This window comes from Scomber scombrus, chromosome 4, assembly GCF_963691925.1.
Source record: "Scomber scombrus chromosome 4, fScoSco1.1, whole genome shotgun sequence".
In the NCBI taxonomy this organism is placed as follows: domain Eukaryota; kingdom Metazoa; phylum Chordata; class Actinopteri; order Scombriformes; family Scombridae; genus Scomber; species Scomber scombrus.
The window spans coordinates 18,209,015-18,224,202 of NC_084973.1; the positions used below are offsets into that span (position 1 = coordinate 18,209,015).

Genomic DNA, 15,188 nt, shown 5'->3' on the forward strand with positions numbered 1-15,188 from the left:
CTTTATTGTTTCCTAAGTCCAATCTCCTCATAATTTTCTACTCCTTTAATGATTCACATCCTCAAGCCTCAGCAGGCGCACGCACACACACACACACACACACACACACACACACACACACACACACACACACACACACACACACACACACACACACACACACACAAGGAGGCATGTTTTTGCCATGAAGAGAAACCATTTGCTCATTTTGATGGAGGCCTAAAAGAGAGATTGAGCCGTCTAAGTGGATTTTTCATTACTAAACGTAATAGGTCAAAGAAAATGACAACTGCTACAGCAGGAGGGTATTAGGATTGCTCATGTACTTTTTACATTGATATTTATAATGACCAAAGAGGTACAGTGCAGCTGTATATGAGCATTAGAGAAATTAGCACAGTGCTCTCTTTCCCGTTTGTGCGTTCTGTCCCTCTCTGTTTCCTGCACTCACCTGCTATCTGCAATTTGGAAAGGTACATCCAAACTCACAGAGGGGAATGAAAAAGCATATTTTATCTCCTGCTACCACTCCGGACTGAGACAGAAGTGGAAGACTAACATAATTGAGGAAATAATATTGCAAATGGAAAGCTATTAGGGCAGTCAAGCCCTTTCTCGTGCTACTTCAGAAATATGTCATTTGTCATGTGGTACTGCATAGCAAACTTTTAAGGACTCAAAAATTGTAATTTCCTTACAAGATTGTGCAGTCCAGACTTTCAATACACAGAATGGCAGTGCACTTATAATACACGTACAAGGAAATGATGAAGGTCACAAGCTTTATATAAGTTATTTTTTCAAATATTTTCTTTATGTCCTCTGCATTTATTCCCCGTCCACTTCTGACCTAACAGTTTTTTTTATATGTATGTATTATCAGTGGTTTGAAGAAGCCTTTACATCCTGAACTACCATAAATTGGTGTGATCAGTGTTATAAGCAACAATTTAATGTTAAAGCTAGTCAAAGTGAGGTTAATCTTGGTTGCTTAATCAGTGTTTGATTAGAAAGAGAAATATTCCCAAATGTATACTTAGTTACCTTCCACCATTGTATGTCATCATGTAATAAATTACTTTATTTGACATTCAGTTGATCAATAATCCTAAAAATACCCTGAAAACCATGATGATGGCAGTGAAACCTCAAAGTCCATTTAGTGACTATCCTGGATCCCTCAGTCATATCACATGATCTTCATCAGTAGATGGAGTTTGGCCACTTTTCCCACTGTTGCTAAGGATGTCTTGTCCACATTGGTTTAATGGTTGTGCTTCATAGTTCATTGTTGAATTTGAGAACAGCAACAGAGAAAGCAATCTCACCCTGAGACCTGTTTAGTGGATGTAATTGTTATTCCTTTTTATATTTTTCTCTAATTAAATCCTTGTCTTAGCTTTTTTGCAGTTCATCATACATCAACAAAACTATCACAAACATGTTTTTGGACTATAATTTGTCTTTACAAACCTTTAATCAATAAGCAGCTCTTTAAAGAATATTGATACTTTTACATTCAGATCTATTTACACCCAAATGACCCTGCTTATCATATTCTGTCTTCAGTTTCCTTTTTTCATTTGGTTTCTTTGCTTTCCTTCATTTCAACCATATTCACAAAATGTATTTAATCGTTTTTTTCAAAAGCAGGCACAGCTACACCGTGTGAGTGCATATTTGCTGTAAGATTTGACTGCAGTATCACTTCTGCACCCACTGAGACATCACTCCCCACTTGTTTCATTTACTCTATCACTCAATATTTATTCCACTTCTATCTCCCTATGGGTTGCCTCTCTCCCCCCGAAGCCCCCACCCCTCCATTGTATCCAGCCTCATTAGCACATAACAGCCTATCGACATGCATAGCAGGGTCCTGATTTAGATGTTCAACCTGATTAGCCCTTAATGAAGCAAGACCAGCTACCTGAATGGAAGTGCACACAGTGGCATAGGACAATAAGATTCATGCATGTGCCCTCACAAACACACACAAATGTAAACACACGTACATACTAGCATGGCACCTTTATTAGAGTTTGCTCATTATCATACTGACTGGTTTATTATATATGAGTCAAAATACCACCTCTTTATACTGTATGATGGCAGACAAGACATAGATTAATGTTTGTTGGGCAAATTGTTGAAATGCCTCATCTTAAAGAGAGATTCCCTCTGCAGAGCTACAGTGCTTCTTGTAGTTATTATTATGTGTGCTTAAACAGTGCATATCCCAAAGGGGCATTTAATCAAACTATTACAGGCCAAATGAAACACAGTGCTCTGCTGCAGCGCTCCGTTTTTCTGGTTATTTATCTAATCTTGAAGAATATGACACTCATTTGCAAGGAGAAATGGAAAGATAAAATTACCAGCGAGCGTTTACTTCATGCATGTTTTATTAAATCAAGTTTGTAAAAAAAAATTATAAAACCTTCAAAACAATTCTATTTTCAATACACGGAAAATACAGGCAGAGTGACACGTTTGTGGTATATGTATTCATCAAAGACAAAAACATAGATGAGCTCTGTAATGAACAGAAATAATTGAAGCTCATGCCCACTCCTTTATCTTCCTTTCCTCTGGGGGAGTTTATTAAAGACCCACGCTGCCCGTGGATATTCAACCTTTTTTCAGTCAGAAGTAATGGATGTTCTGAATGAATGCAAAGGCTGGCAATTCATTACAACAATCAGAATATGAATTATTTTCCCCCCTCTCCATTCCCTTCTGTCGTCTCAAACGCCTTACCCTTCATCTTCATGTAGTTTTAAATCTTCCTTATAATGTGGGACGGTCAGCACTGCATTTTTTGGAGCAAATATTCTGATCATGACCTGTTCTCAATCCAACCATTAAGATAAAGTATAGTTCAATTTCTATTTACTTTGCTTTGGAAACATGTTGTGCATTTTAAGCAGAAAATAGCTCTCTGAATAGATGAATGAAATCTACTAATGACAGATGACAGAATGTCACATTCACATATAGCAGATGGGATGCATTGCAACATGCTGCTTGCTGATTATCAGACAACCAGTTCACACATTGTGCTCCACCAGTCTGAAGCAGAAGGGCAGGTTGATCACCAATATCAAAAATACCTCAGTTTCGGTACAGAAGGGAACAATTTTTCATGCACTGCCGATGTGAAATGTGATATTTGCCTCAGATTTGTCCCATTTGCAATTTTTCATCTCTGCTTAAGGACAATATACTTCTCCAGTTCCTGCAATTTTCTCATTATCGCCCACTTCCCCTCAACCTCTTCTCAGTGTTTATTTTCTCCTGTCTCTCACCTTCCGCTCTAGCTCCTGGAGTACTTTCTCATTGACAGGGTCTGCCTTGGTCACCACAGCATTTTTCCCCTCTGGTTCAACTGCGATAGTCATAACACAACACATGTCCACCAGCTCTTCTTGACATCTTCTCATTCCAGCATCCAGCTCATGTCTCCTGGCAGGGTCGCGCTTTAGAGCACCCTTCTCTGCCACAGAGAAACTCAGCAGGCCTATCAAAACCTCATCTGACAGCTCCACGTCCAGGTAACCAGTTCCGTCAGATATTGTAGCGCTGACCCGCCAAACACCGTTGTTGCTGCTCAGTTTCCCCAAGAGAGTCACAATGAAAGCTTTGATGCAGATCTTTATGGAGTGCGGGTGTGGTTTAGAGATCAGTTCATCTAGCAGGCACAAGTATGTAAATGGTGGAGAGGTCAGGGAGAGAACGGGGACAGTGCTGTCACCCTGTGGGTCATTTCTTGCAGATAATCTATGAAATTCTGCAGAGCTTGAGGTGTGACTTTGCCTCTGAGGTACGCTGTGTGAGCTTTCCTTAAAGGTATCTGCTACATTGCTTGATGATTTGCAGGTCACTTTAAAACCGGTGCCTGAAGTTTCTGTTTGTTTTGTAGCATACTCTCTGTCTCTGCTAGGTCCTTGGTGAACATCTGGCTCTCTGGTTTGCACTCCATAGGTGTCTACCTCTTCAAGAAAGCAGTCCATATCCTCATCCATGAAATCACTCTCATCGTTAGTTAGAGAACGGCCTCTTTCACATGATGGCTCTGAAGCTGTTGAGGAAAAGACAGGTTTGAAATTCGCTTCAACTGAAGGTCCTAAAGCTCCTCTCATACAGCTTTGACTGTCTCTCTGTTGTGAAGTAAATCTGGAGTTGCTTGAGCTAAGCCGTGATGCTGAGCCGGTCAAAATGGGCTGCTCGAACTGAGCAGTTTGGGGTTTTGTTGTTCTGTCCGAACTACTTCCCGTTATTCTGTTGTGATCCTGTGACGTGCTTCTGTGACCACTATCGGACCGTGCGGTGACATCCGTGCTTTCCTGAAAAATCACACTGTCCAACTCATCCAGGGGAAGGTCGTCAAAATCTTCATCAGGAAAATCTTCATCTGCCATGCTGTGATCTGTGTTCTCTTGTTGAATCACATGGTCAGAAGATAAGTGGTCAATGAGGTCAGACTCCTCTTGTTCATCAATGTGTCGGTAACCTTGGACTGAACCACCTCTGCTGCTCTGGGTCAAACCACTGCTGTATGAGTGGGCGGAGGCTTCACTTCTAGAAGAGATCATAATGTTGGACTAAGTTAACAGCATCTGGACAAGATAGTTTACAGTTTTGGTGGCATTCACGTGCTATACGCTAATAAGACAAAATTCAAATATGGTTTTACAGCCCATGTCAGAAAGTAGTACAAAGTTCATTATACTCCAGAAACATGAGGACCGTGATTGTTACGTCATATATCACTCAAACCTGTTAAATCATTTCGATTACGACCTCAAGTGAGCACATTTACAGTAAAAGGACAAAGGGCTCCAGTAAACTTTGGTTCAATATTTTGCATTAACTAGAGAGAAAATTACTATTTTTGTAATTAAATAATTGTTTTGGTAATTTTTAAAGAAAGAAATTACAACTATTTGCTGGTTGCAGCTTCTCAAATTGAAGGATTTGATGCTTTTCTGTGTAGTGCATGATAGTAAACTGACTATCTTTGGTTCTTGAACTGTTGATCAGAAAAAACAAGATATTTTAAGACATCACAATGAGCTCGACAAATGTATAACTTCTACAATATATATATATATATATATATATAATATAATAATTTCTAATAATTATAATTGAATAAAAATGATTGTTGTTTGCAGCCTTCGAATCAACAATAACATTTCCACTCAGTGAGCAGTTTTAACAGTCTCTTGGAAAGCATTACTGCTGCATTATTAAAACTGATGGTTGTCACTTGCTGCAATGAACACCTGACATGTCTTATTAATTTTAGCTCAATTTCACACTGCACTAGGTCCCAAAACTGTTTGGTCCTTGAAAATCAGCTGAACGTTGGAAAGTGGTTTTTAAAATATTATGCTCCACACAAGTGAACAACTTGCAGAAGATAGTAAAATTAGACAAACTTTTCCCTTTTTATCATTGTAAATCTCTTTTAGCTGACATAGGGCAGTGTTGAAGCATGCGTTTTGATGGAGCTTTAACACTTATGTGCATATATTGCTGTTTTGTCCTAATATGTTTCATAACATGTTTGTGTTTTATCGTTTCTTATATTTTATATTGATATTTGTGGATTATGGTTTCTTATATTTTATATTGTATTGTAATCAGGGCGTCCTCTCAATGACCTGCCCTGTTTAAATGAATGAATAAAAGAACCAACAGCTGGGAATGGGGAAAGATGCAGACGATAACACCAACAATAATAAGAACATTTTTATAACTTAGATTAAATAAGTTTATTCATAATGTGTAGACTAAAAGTGCTAATTGCTTCTTAAGGAAGCAGAAAGATAAACGCTGATATTTTTTCTGAAGACAAACATTATGCAAAAATTCTAAATGTCAAGGTATATTTGCCCGAGGGCGGCAATTGAGGAGCTTCAACAATAAAATGTCAAGACACCTAATTGTCAACCACCCACCTGGATGAGGCAGATGAGATGAGGCTCCTGACAGAGGAGCTTCTCAAAGACTGAGTGGAGGGCTCGCTGCGTGTCCTGTAGCCGCTGTCTCTAACAGGCCAAACTGGAGGCCTTTCCACCTCCTCCTGGGCCTCCAGACTGGCCAACAAGTCTTGGTCATCTAGTTCAAGGTCCTCAGATTCCTGGTTGCCTAAAGAAAAAACAAAACCAGGAATTGCATCATGAATTTACTCAATTCTAAAGTGGGTACGTTAAGCTTTAATTGTTTATAAATTACTACAGTCAAATGACCAAAACAGTTTTCAAAGCAGGATTTTTTTTATATTTAATCAAGTTTTTTTGATTAAATATGTGCAAAGTATCTTCAAACAACCATGGTATCATCTTGTAGATGCTTTCTATTATTGGTGACCTTTATAGCACATAATCTACTATGAAGATACAGTGCATCAGTAAAGTATTCACACCTCTTCACTTCCCCCACATTTTGTTATGTTACAGCCTTATTCCAAAATGGATTCAATCCCTTTTTTTCTCATCAATCTACACACAATACCCCATAATGACAAAGCGAAAAAGGTTTTTTAGAAATTCTTGCAAATTGATTAAAAATAAAAAGATAAATATTAAATATTAAACTGAAATATTAAGTATTCACACCCTTTGCTATGACACTCAAAATTGATTTCAGGTGCATCCTCTGTCCACTGATCATCCTTGAGATGTTTCTACAACTTGATTGGAGTCCTCCTGTAGTAAATTCAACTGATTGGACATGATTTGGAAAGGCACACACTTGTCTATATAAGGTCCCACTGTTGACAGTGCAATTCAGAGCAGAAACAAAGCCATGAAGTCAAAGGAAGGATTGTATCGAGGCACAGATCTGGGGAAGGGTACAAACAAATGTCTGCAGCATTGAAGGTCCTGAAGAGCACAGTGGTCTCCATCATTCGTAAATGGAAGAAGTATGGAACCACCAGGACTCTTCCTAGAGCTGGCCGCCCAGCCAAACTGAGCAATCGGGGGAGAAGGGCCTTGATCAGGGAGGTGACCAAGAATCCGATGGTCACTCTGACAGAGCTCCAGCGTTCCTCTGTGGAGATGGGAGAACCTTCCAGAAGGACAACCATCTCTGCAGCACTCCACCAATCAGGCCTTTATGGTAGAGTGGCCAGATGGAAGCCTCAACTCAATAGAAGGCACACGACAGCTCGCCTGAAGTTTGCCAGAAGGCATCTGAAGGAATCTCAGACCCTGAGAAACAAGATTCCCTGGACTGATGAAACCAAGATTGAACTCTTTGGCGGCCTGAATGCCAAGTGTTATGTCTGGAGGAAACCAGGCACCTCTCATCACTTGGCTAATACCATCCCTACGGTGAAGCATGGTGGTGGCCGCATCATGCTGTGAGGATGTTTTTCAGCGGCAGGAACTGGGAGACTAGTCAGGATCGAGGAAAAGATGAATGGAACAAAGTACAGAGAGATCCTTGATGAAAACCTGCTCCAGAGCGCTCAGGACCTCAGACTGGGGCGACGGTTTACCTTCCAACAGGTCAACGACCCTAAGCACATAGCCAAGACAACGAAGGAGTGGCTTCGGGACAAGTGTGTGAATGTCCTTAAGTGGCCCAGCCATAGCCCAGTTTTGAACATGATTGAACTCTGGAAAGACCTGAAAATAAATGTTCTTACCTTTGTCATTATGGGGTATTGTGTGTAGATGAGAGATTAATCCATTTTGGAATAAGACTGTAACATAACAAAACGTGGGGAAAGTGAAGGGGTGTGAATACTTTCCGGATGCACTATACATGTTTTCATGGATGAACCTTGGTGTGATGGCTGAGCCTCTTCCCCATCCTGTTGCTGCTCTTCAGGAAGTCCCAGCGTCCGACACAGCACTCGTTCCTGTCAAAGCAGTACATAAATGATCTCTGTATCAGCAAACCTAGAAATATTATCATTATTGCTTTGTGTGCAGTGTAATAAAATGAAAATAGCAAGTGATCCATAATATCTATCTTTAATTGCAATGCAGTGTTACATACAGTATACCAGAAAAACAAGTGAGTGGGTCCAGATAATAATCTAACAAAATTATAGAAAACACAAACATGGGTTGGTTTAAATCTGCTTGAAGCTGAAATAAGACAGAAACCAAAGCTTCACCTGGTTGTTTCTATCCACCAAGTCTTCCACCTCACCACCCAGGACCTTGACGTTGGACGGCCCCAACAACAGCATCCCAAGTCTGCAAACCATGTTCCCTTGTAACTGCAGCTTCACACCAGGCCTGGAGGTTAGGAGAACCATTTTCAAAAATATGGTACAAAGCTTTCAGAAATTCTGAATTTTATGAGAAACTGGTAATGAAATTGCAGTTCACCCACCCATTCCACCCACAATCTAACATAAGGCACAAATAAGTAACAGTACACTCTGTTTCCCTAAAATGTGTTCCAATCCATTCTTCATTTCTAAACTCCAGACATGGTTGCCAAATAAATGTTTAAAAAATAGAAATTATGCAATTTTGAGTGCAGCAAAAACACATCATAAAGTACTTAAGAGTTTCAAAGATCAATCCTTAACCTAAGAGCTGAGGTCAGTGCAGGTATAGGCTGATACTCCATGGCTTCCAAGCTCTGGACTCCATCTGTCACCTGTACAACAGAGACAGTGTAGTTGACCAAGGACCACTGAACATGGAAATTATTACAAATGTACACACTCACAAGCAGAAAGTTAAACATATTTCTGCCCTAACCTCATTTCTCCTAATTGTTTCCTTCTTAGAAAAATAAAACACGGTTTAAACTTGACATAAAAACGTTTTTTTTATTTTTTATTTCAAAGTCAATGCCTTTTAACAAGTGACTTTCAGCTAATATATGTAAGTCACTGTGTCATTCAGCTACAATAATTGCGAATAGGCAATTGGCCCAATTGGCAATACATTTTTTCTTTATACAGTATATGCTGCCTGGCCTATCATTTATAAATGTGCTGCTGGCCAAAGCTTATCTAAGCTTATCTGTGTTATTACACTGCTGTTTGGCAGTGATGCCAGTGCATCTTTTAAAACTGCCATGAGTCTTTGCATCCCATGGCTCTGAGAACTGAGGGACTACCTCAACGTTTCTAAGCAACACGAGCACTTTTGAGAAACCCTGGAGCAGTGACAAGTGTATTACTTCAGGTGAAAATTACAGTCTGCGACTTATATTCCAGCAAATTACTCTTTCATATGTTCTCACTGATTGTACCTGTCCATTATGATTCAGTAGAGAAGAGGAGAAGCCTTCCTTCTTCTACCCAGACAAACACAAAAAAAAAACCCTGGTCATAGATTAGAGTTGAACAGTCAACCAAGAATAATTGTACATTACTTACTGTTATCTTGTGTAGCACTGTATTATAAATGTCAAATAAACTGCAGTCAGGAATAGTTCATGCATACTGCAATAAAGTGTGGTAACATAATTTTGCTTTTAAACTAATTTAGTTTCATTTAGCCTACTCAGGTCTATTGTGAGGTCAAACTTTTATATCAACAAAATAATCACAGCAATTATTGTATCAATAATAGCAGAACTCTGTCCTTGTCATGTAAAGTTCACTACAACAAAGATTTCTAAAGGAAACCCTGCACATTTAGTCAAACAATTAACTGTAAAGTGCTCAACATTGTTTCACTGCTGTTGCTTGTGAGAGAATAAATAGGAACATTTTCACAATGCAAGTCAAAATACACACATAAAACTTAAAAGGTAATTATTCTTCTACTTTTTTTGTGCATTTCATAGCTAGTTTCATTGTTGGTTACTTTTTATTACAATTAGGCTTTATTATTGGAGTGGCTGATGACTTATATCACACAGTCTGTCTCTTTCAACACTGAAAGAATTGTTAGGTTATTATGACCTTAATATTAGGAGAAGTGTACGTATGTGTATAAATGCCACTGACCTGCAGTAGTAGCATACGGGTTGTCCTGGCTTCCCAGGGCCTCTGTGTGTTCTGTGTGATAGCAGACACCTCGTCATTGGCACATGCTGTGCCCCGCCACTTTTGCAGCTGACCATACGCAGGCTGACTGATGTCCAGTAATGAGTCAACCTAAAACAGAGCAGGACCTTTTTATTTCAGTACACTATCTTATGTTAATTTCTCTAACTGCACTTAAAAATCTAGTGAAAGGTTTGACACAATATCCTGATGACAGTGGGTATCCAGTAAATCTTAATTGCTAGTTTTATTTTATGAGTGCCATGTGTTTGTGCATATAAACATATTGGGTCTCTTAACATTGTATATTTAGAACCAACTAACATTAAATTACTTTGTCTTGAAGGACTCCCGCTGGGTGCATTTGTTATAAAATGGCCTGTGGTGTCTTGTTATAAAATGGCTTCTGACTGTACAATCATCTCTTTTCCTGCACAACAGGAAATGAACTGCACAAAAGCCTAATTTTTGCTACAACTGCTTGCTTTGTGATTTTGTGTATTTTGTAAATAGGCTGGATTGTATTGCACAAAAGACCACACAAAAAAAATTGATTAGTAAGTGCAACACCAGTCAAAGGTTTGAACACACCTTTCCATTCACTTGAATTAGAAAGTGTGTCCAAACTTTTGAATGGTACTGTATCTTGACTGCTATATATATATATATACACACGTGGACAAAATTGTTGGTACCCCTCTGTTAATGAAAGAAAAACACACAATGGTCACTGAAATAACTTGAAACTGACAAAAGTAATAATAAATAAAAATTTACTGAAAATTAACCAATGAAAATCCGACATTGCTTTTGAATTGTGATTGAACAGAATAATTAAAAAAAAAAAAACTACCCTTAACTTAATATTTTGTTGCACAACCTTTAGAGGGAATGACTGCAATCAAACGATTTCTGTAACTGTCAATGAGACTTCTGCACATGTCAACAGGTATTTTGGCCCACTCCTCATGAGCAAACTGCTCCAGTTGTCTCAGGTTTGAAGGGTGCCTTCTCCAGACGGCATGTTTCAGGTCCTTCCACAGATGTGGGACCGAGGATTTAGATCAGGGCTCATAGGCCACTTCAGAATAGTCCAATGTCTTGCTCTTAGCCATTCTTGGGTGTTTTTAGCTGTGTGTTTTAGGTCATTATCCTGTTGGAAGACCCATGACCTGCGACTTAGACCAAGCTTTCTGATACTAGGCAGCACATTTCTCTCCAGAATGCCTTGATAGTCTTGACATTTCATTGTATCCTGCACAGATTCAAGACACCCTGTGCCAGATGCAGCAAAGCAGCCCCAGAACATAACCGAGCCTCCTCCATGTTTCAAAGTAGGAACAGTGTTCTTTTCTTGGTATGCTTCATTTTTGCGTCTGTGAACATAGAGCTGATGTGCCTTGCCAAAAAGTTCCAGTTTTGTCTCATATGTCCAAAGGACATTCTCCCAGAAGCTTTGTGGCTTGTCAATATGCATTGTGGCAAATTCCAGTCTCGCTTTTTTAGGATTTGCTTTCAACAGTGGTGTCCTCCTTGGTCGTCTCCCATGAAGTCCACTTTGGCTCAAACAATGATGGATGGTGCGATCTGACACTGATGTACCTTGACCTTGGAGTTCACCTTTAATTTCTTTGGAGGTTGTTCTGGGCTCTTTGGTTACCATTCGTATTATCCGTCTCTTCAATTTGTCATCAATTTTCCTCCTGCAGCCACGTCCAGGGAGGTTGGCTACAGTCCCGTGGACCTTAAACTTCTGAATAATATGTGCAACTGTAGTCACAGGAACATCAAGCTGCTTGGAGATGGTCTTATAGCCTTTACCTTTAACATGCTTGTCTATAATTTTTATTTCTAATCTCCTGAGACAACTCTGTCCTTCGCTTCCTGTGATCCATGTTCAGTGTGGTACACACCATGTCACCAAACAGCACAGTGACTACTTGTCACCCTTTAAATAGGCAGACTGACTGATTACAAGTTTGAAGGCACCTGTAATGCTAATTAGAGGGCACACCTTAGTTTAACATTTCCCTATGGTCAAATTATTTTCAATATTTTCTAGGGGTGCCATCATTTTTGTCCAGGCCTGTTTAATTAGTTTGTTTTTTAAAATTATTCTGTTCAATCACAATTCAAAAGCAATGTCTGATTTTCATTGGTTAATTTTTTAGTAAATTTGTATTTATTATTACTTTTGTCAGTTTCAAGTTATTTCAGTGACCATTGTGTGTTTTTCTTTCATTAACAGAGGGGTACCAACAATTTTGTCCACGTGTGTATATATATATATATATATTTTTTTTTTTTTTACAGAAATTGCTAATATTTTTGTGGATCCCACACAGTATATGTAATGTTAACACAAGGTACAATAATAGCATTTTAAACTGACCGTAAGTTCAAACACTATATGAATATTCTGGTTTCCCTGCTCATTGTGGACTGCTATGTGTTTTAACTGTTGTAAGATTTTGCTGTTGCTGTGTGTTGTTGTTACGTGTCATATGCATTTATATTGTCCTGTGTGTGCCATTTTTTTTACTCCTGTCTTTTTTCCCCTCTTTCTTGCCTGTGTGCTATACTCCTTTATACATGTTAATTACTAATGAGGTCATTTTATTACATTTTTAGAGTACAGTAAGCCTTCCAGGGTAACTATAAATAAGCCAAACTAAATTGTCCTGCGAGTCATTTGTTACAACTGTATGTTTTTTTTCCTCTTCTAACTTGTCAGTGTGCTAAACTCTGTTATACCTGGACACAGAAGATGCCCCTGAGCTCTGTCTTCTGGGGTTGAGCGAGTCCTTCAGGGAGAACAGGGTAGTCCAGGTCCCTCAGGTCTGTCAACAGCCACTGGTCCAGCGCCTAAAATTTCACATGTGTCATAAAATGAGGCACACAAGACTGTGCTACTATAAGCTGGCTACGAGGCTAGCATTCACAGTAAATTGATTTCCAGCAGCAAAACCAATTTTATGTCAGTCTCGATTATGAGTTATTTGACTATATTTTCACACTTAAAATTGTGTACATGTTAATTAAGTCTTAACATCCCGTTCGATGACGACAATGGCCATCAAATTATAATACACTAGAAGAAGACACCCCTTTAGACTAACAGTACTCACACTTAGTGCTGAAGACAAGCACAATAGTTAAGTGTTAATTCCTGACAGAAATTATTCAACAATTAGCTACTTATGTCAAAAATATGTTGGTGCATCCTGACTACTAGTGTCATGATGTTCTAGCAGATTTCTGGTCACTTATTCATGACATGAACGTCCTAATCCACATAATCTAAAAACTGCTCTAATGGTTTGAGATGTACTGTAGTGACCATGTGGGCCACTACAATCACTTGATATCACTGTCAAAGTTCCTGGAACCATCGGGAAATCGTGACAATGTGTGCTTTGAGAATTGAAGCATTATCCTCCTCAAGTATCAATTTGAAGAAGAAAAAAAAAAAAGGTACACTTTCACCATGGAGGGACACAGCTGTTCAGCAACAATATTTAGGTACACTGTGGCTTACAAATGATGCATCAGTGCAGGAAACATACCCCACATGACGGCACCACCAGCTGGTACAGCTGACACCTGGCAGAATGGATTCATGCTGTTTACACAAAAATGTTGCCCCGCTATCAGCATGTTGCAACAGAAACCAGGATTTGTCAGACCAGGAGACCTGTGTTCTTTCAATCTCTCCTCAATCACCCACCATAGCTTGATTTTCTTGCTTTAAGCTGACATTAGAAGAACCGTGCATGGTCTTGGGCTTTTGCTGCCCACCTGCTTCAAGGTTCACTGAGTTGCAGCTTCCTGTGTTGCCCTTCTATACACTTGCATTGATCTGTCAATTTTAAAATGTATGCAGGGTTCAATAATATTTTGTCAGTGGGTCCTGGCAGCTTGGAAAGTGTATATATGGTCGTTTGAGGCTTCTGAGCATGCCAACACAAAGTTTTCATGTATGTTGATCATGCTAAGATGCTGTTTTCCTCCCATACAAGAAAGTAGAGAACAAGTGTTGTGTCAAGTAGATTATTCAGTTCAGTCTGGGTTATGGATCCATCAAGAGATTTTATTTTTCATTAAACTGTACAGTTACAGCTAACTAATTAGCCAGCCAGATGTCTTGTCTGGGGGTCCTACCTGTTGGTTGATTTGCTGCTGTGACAGACGACCTGCTCCTCCTGCCTCCTCCTGTAGCCACTCCACACAGGCTTCCAGCCAGGCAAAGGGCACCTGAACATGCCAGGACGACTGCAGCCAGGTTTGGGTCGCACGTACCACAACCTGGATCTCAGGAGCCATCCTCTTCCTTGGTGTGTACTGGTCTTAAGACGATTTCAGTCTTCTCCCCTGCTTGCTGCTAGAATATAGATGGCACACAACTCAAGTTGGTTATTCTGAGGCTGCTGCAGCAAAGTAATTGATTGAGTTCATCTATTTTTATTTGCAAATAGTTCACATTTACTGATATGAGACTGAAACTGTTTATAGAAGAGATTTGATGAGATAAGTTCACTCAATCATAGCATACAAGAAGAGCTTCAAATGTTCCATTTAATTCAGTTGAAGGCACCAAGCAATCCCTGTGGGCTAGAGGAGATTTGATAGCTAAGAGGTCATACTCTCTCTGCATCTCTGCAACCACTTGACACTGGATCTGGTGGTGATTTATCGACAGGGGAGATTATATTATTATGTTACAAGAACATGTGAGCATTTCCATAAACGTGGATAAGCCCAGCGTCCCAGCGTCTCACGTCTGGGGACTATGAAGGAGAGAGAAATGGAGGCATAGATAGCATGTTACATCAGGCAAAACCATACAAACTGAGAAAATGTTTGTGTTGTTTAAAAGATTACCTTGGAAGTACAGAGGCACTCTCCTCCACGAAGTAATCAAGGCGCCAAAACTGACAAGCCCAACTTATTTCAGTGTTGATGCTACTGTACCTTAGGTTTGTGTCCTTACAGTATGACCATACAAACCCTTATACAACATACGCTCTTACAATCAATAGCCAATAGCCTCTACAAAGTAACACAAACGAACAGAGACATCGTATAAACAGGAATAACTTGAACAACCTGCTGGATTGTTTTACGGATCATTCTAAACAGCGTCCGGGCAGAGAGCGTAGCACACTGCTTTGAAAACGCCCCATCTCTTTTGATTGACGCCAGTGCCAGC

The 15,188-nt window shown here is 39.5% G+C and overlaps 1 protein-coding gene across 1 annotated transcript; it reads right to left on the reverse strand.

The window, feature by feature from the left end:
- Window positions 1–2,274: 2,274 nt before the first annotated feature.
- On the reverse strand, window positions 2,275–15,108 carry rmi1 (RMI1, RecQ mediated genome instability 1, homolog (S. cerevisiae)). Its single transcript, XM_062416739.1, has 9 exons — window positions 14,861–15,108; window positions 14,141–14,360; window positions 12,734–12,844; window positions 9,941–10,090; window positions 8,564–8,634; window positions 8,141–8,264; window positions 7,801–7,879; window positions 5,967–6,156; window positions 2,275–4,581 (listed from the first exon to the last, which is right to left on the reverse strand). Exons 2-9 carry the CDS (start codon window positions 14,300–14,302, stop codon window positions 3,288–3,290), a joined length of 2,181 nt encoding a protein of 726 aa, XP_062272723.1. The 5' UTR covers window positions 14,303–14,360; window positions 14,861–15,108; the 3' UTR covers window positions 2,275–3,287.
- Between the last annotated feature and the right edge of the window lie 80 nt (window positions 15,109–15,188).

Bases quoted from the DNA above. Each gene is read 5' to 3' on its own strand.
- rmi1 (XM_062416739.1), bottom strand. From the start codon at position 14,302: ATGGCTCCTGAGATCCAGGTTGTGGTACGTGCGACCCAAACCTGGCTG. The intron at 10,091-12,733 runs GTATAACAGAGT...GCTCTGTTTTAG, and splicing joins GGGGCATCTTCTGTGTCCAG to GTTGACTCATTACTGGACAT. The intron at 8,635-9,940 runs GTCAGTGGCATT...TCTGTTGTACAG, and splicing joins CCCGTATGCTACTACTGCAG to GTGACAGATGGAGTCCAGAG.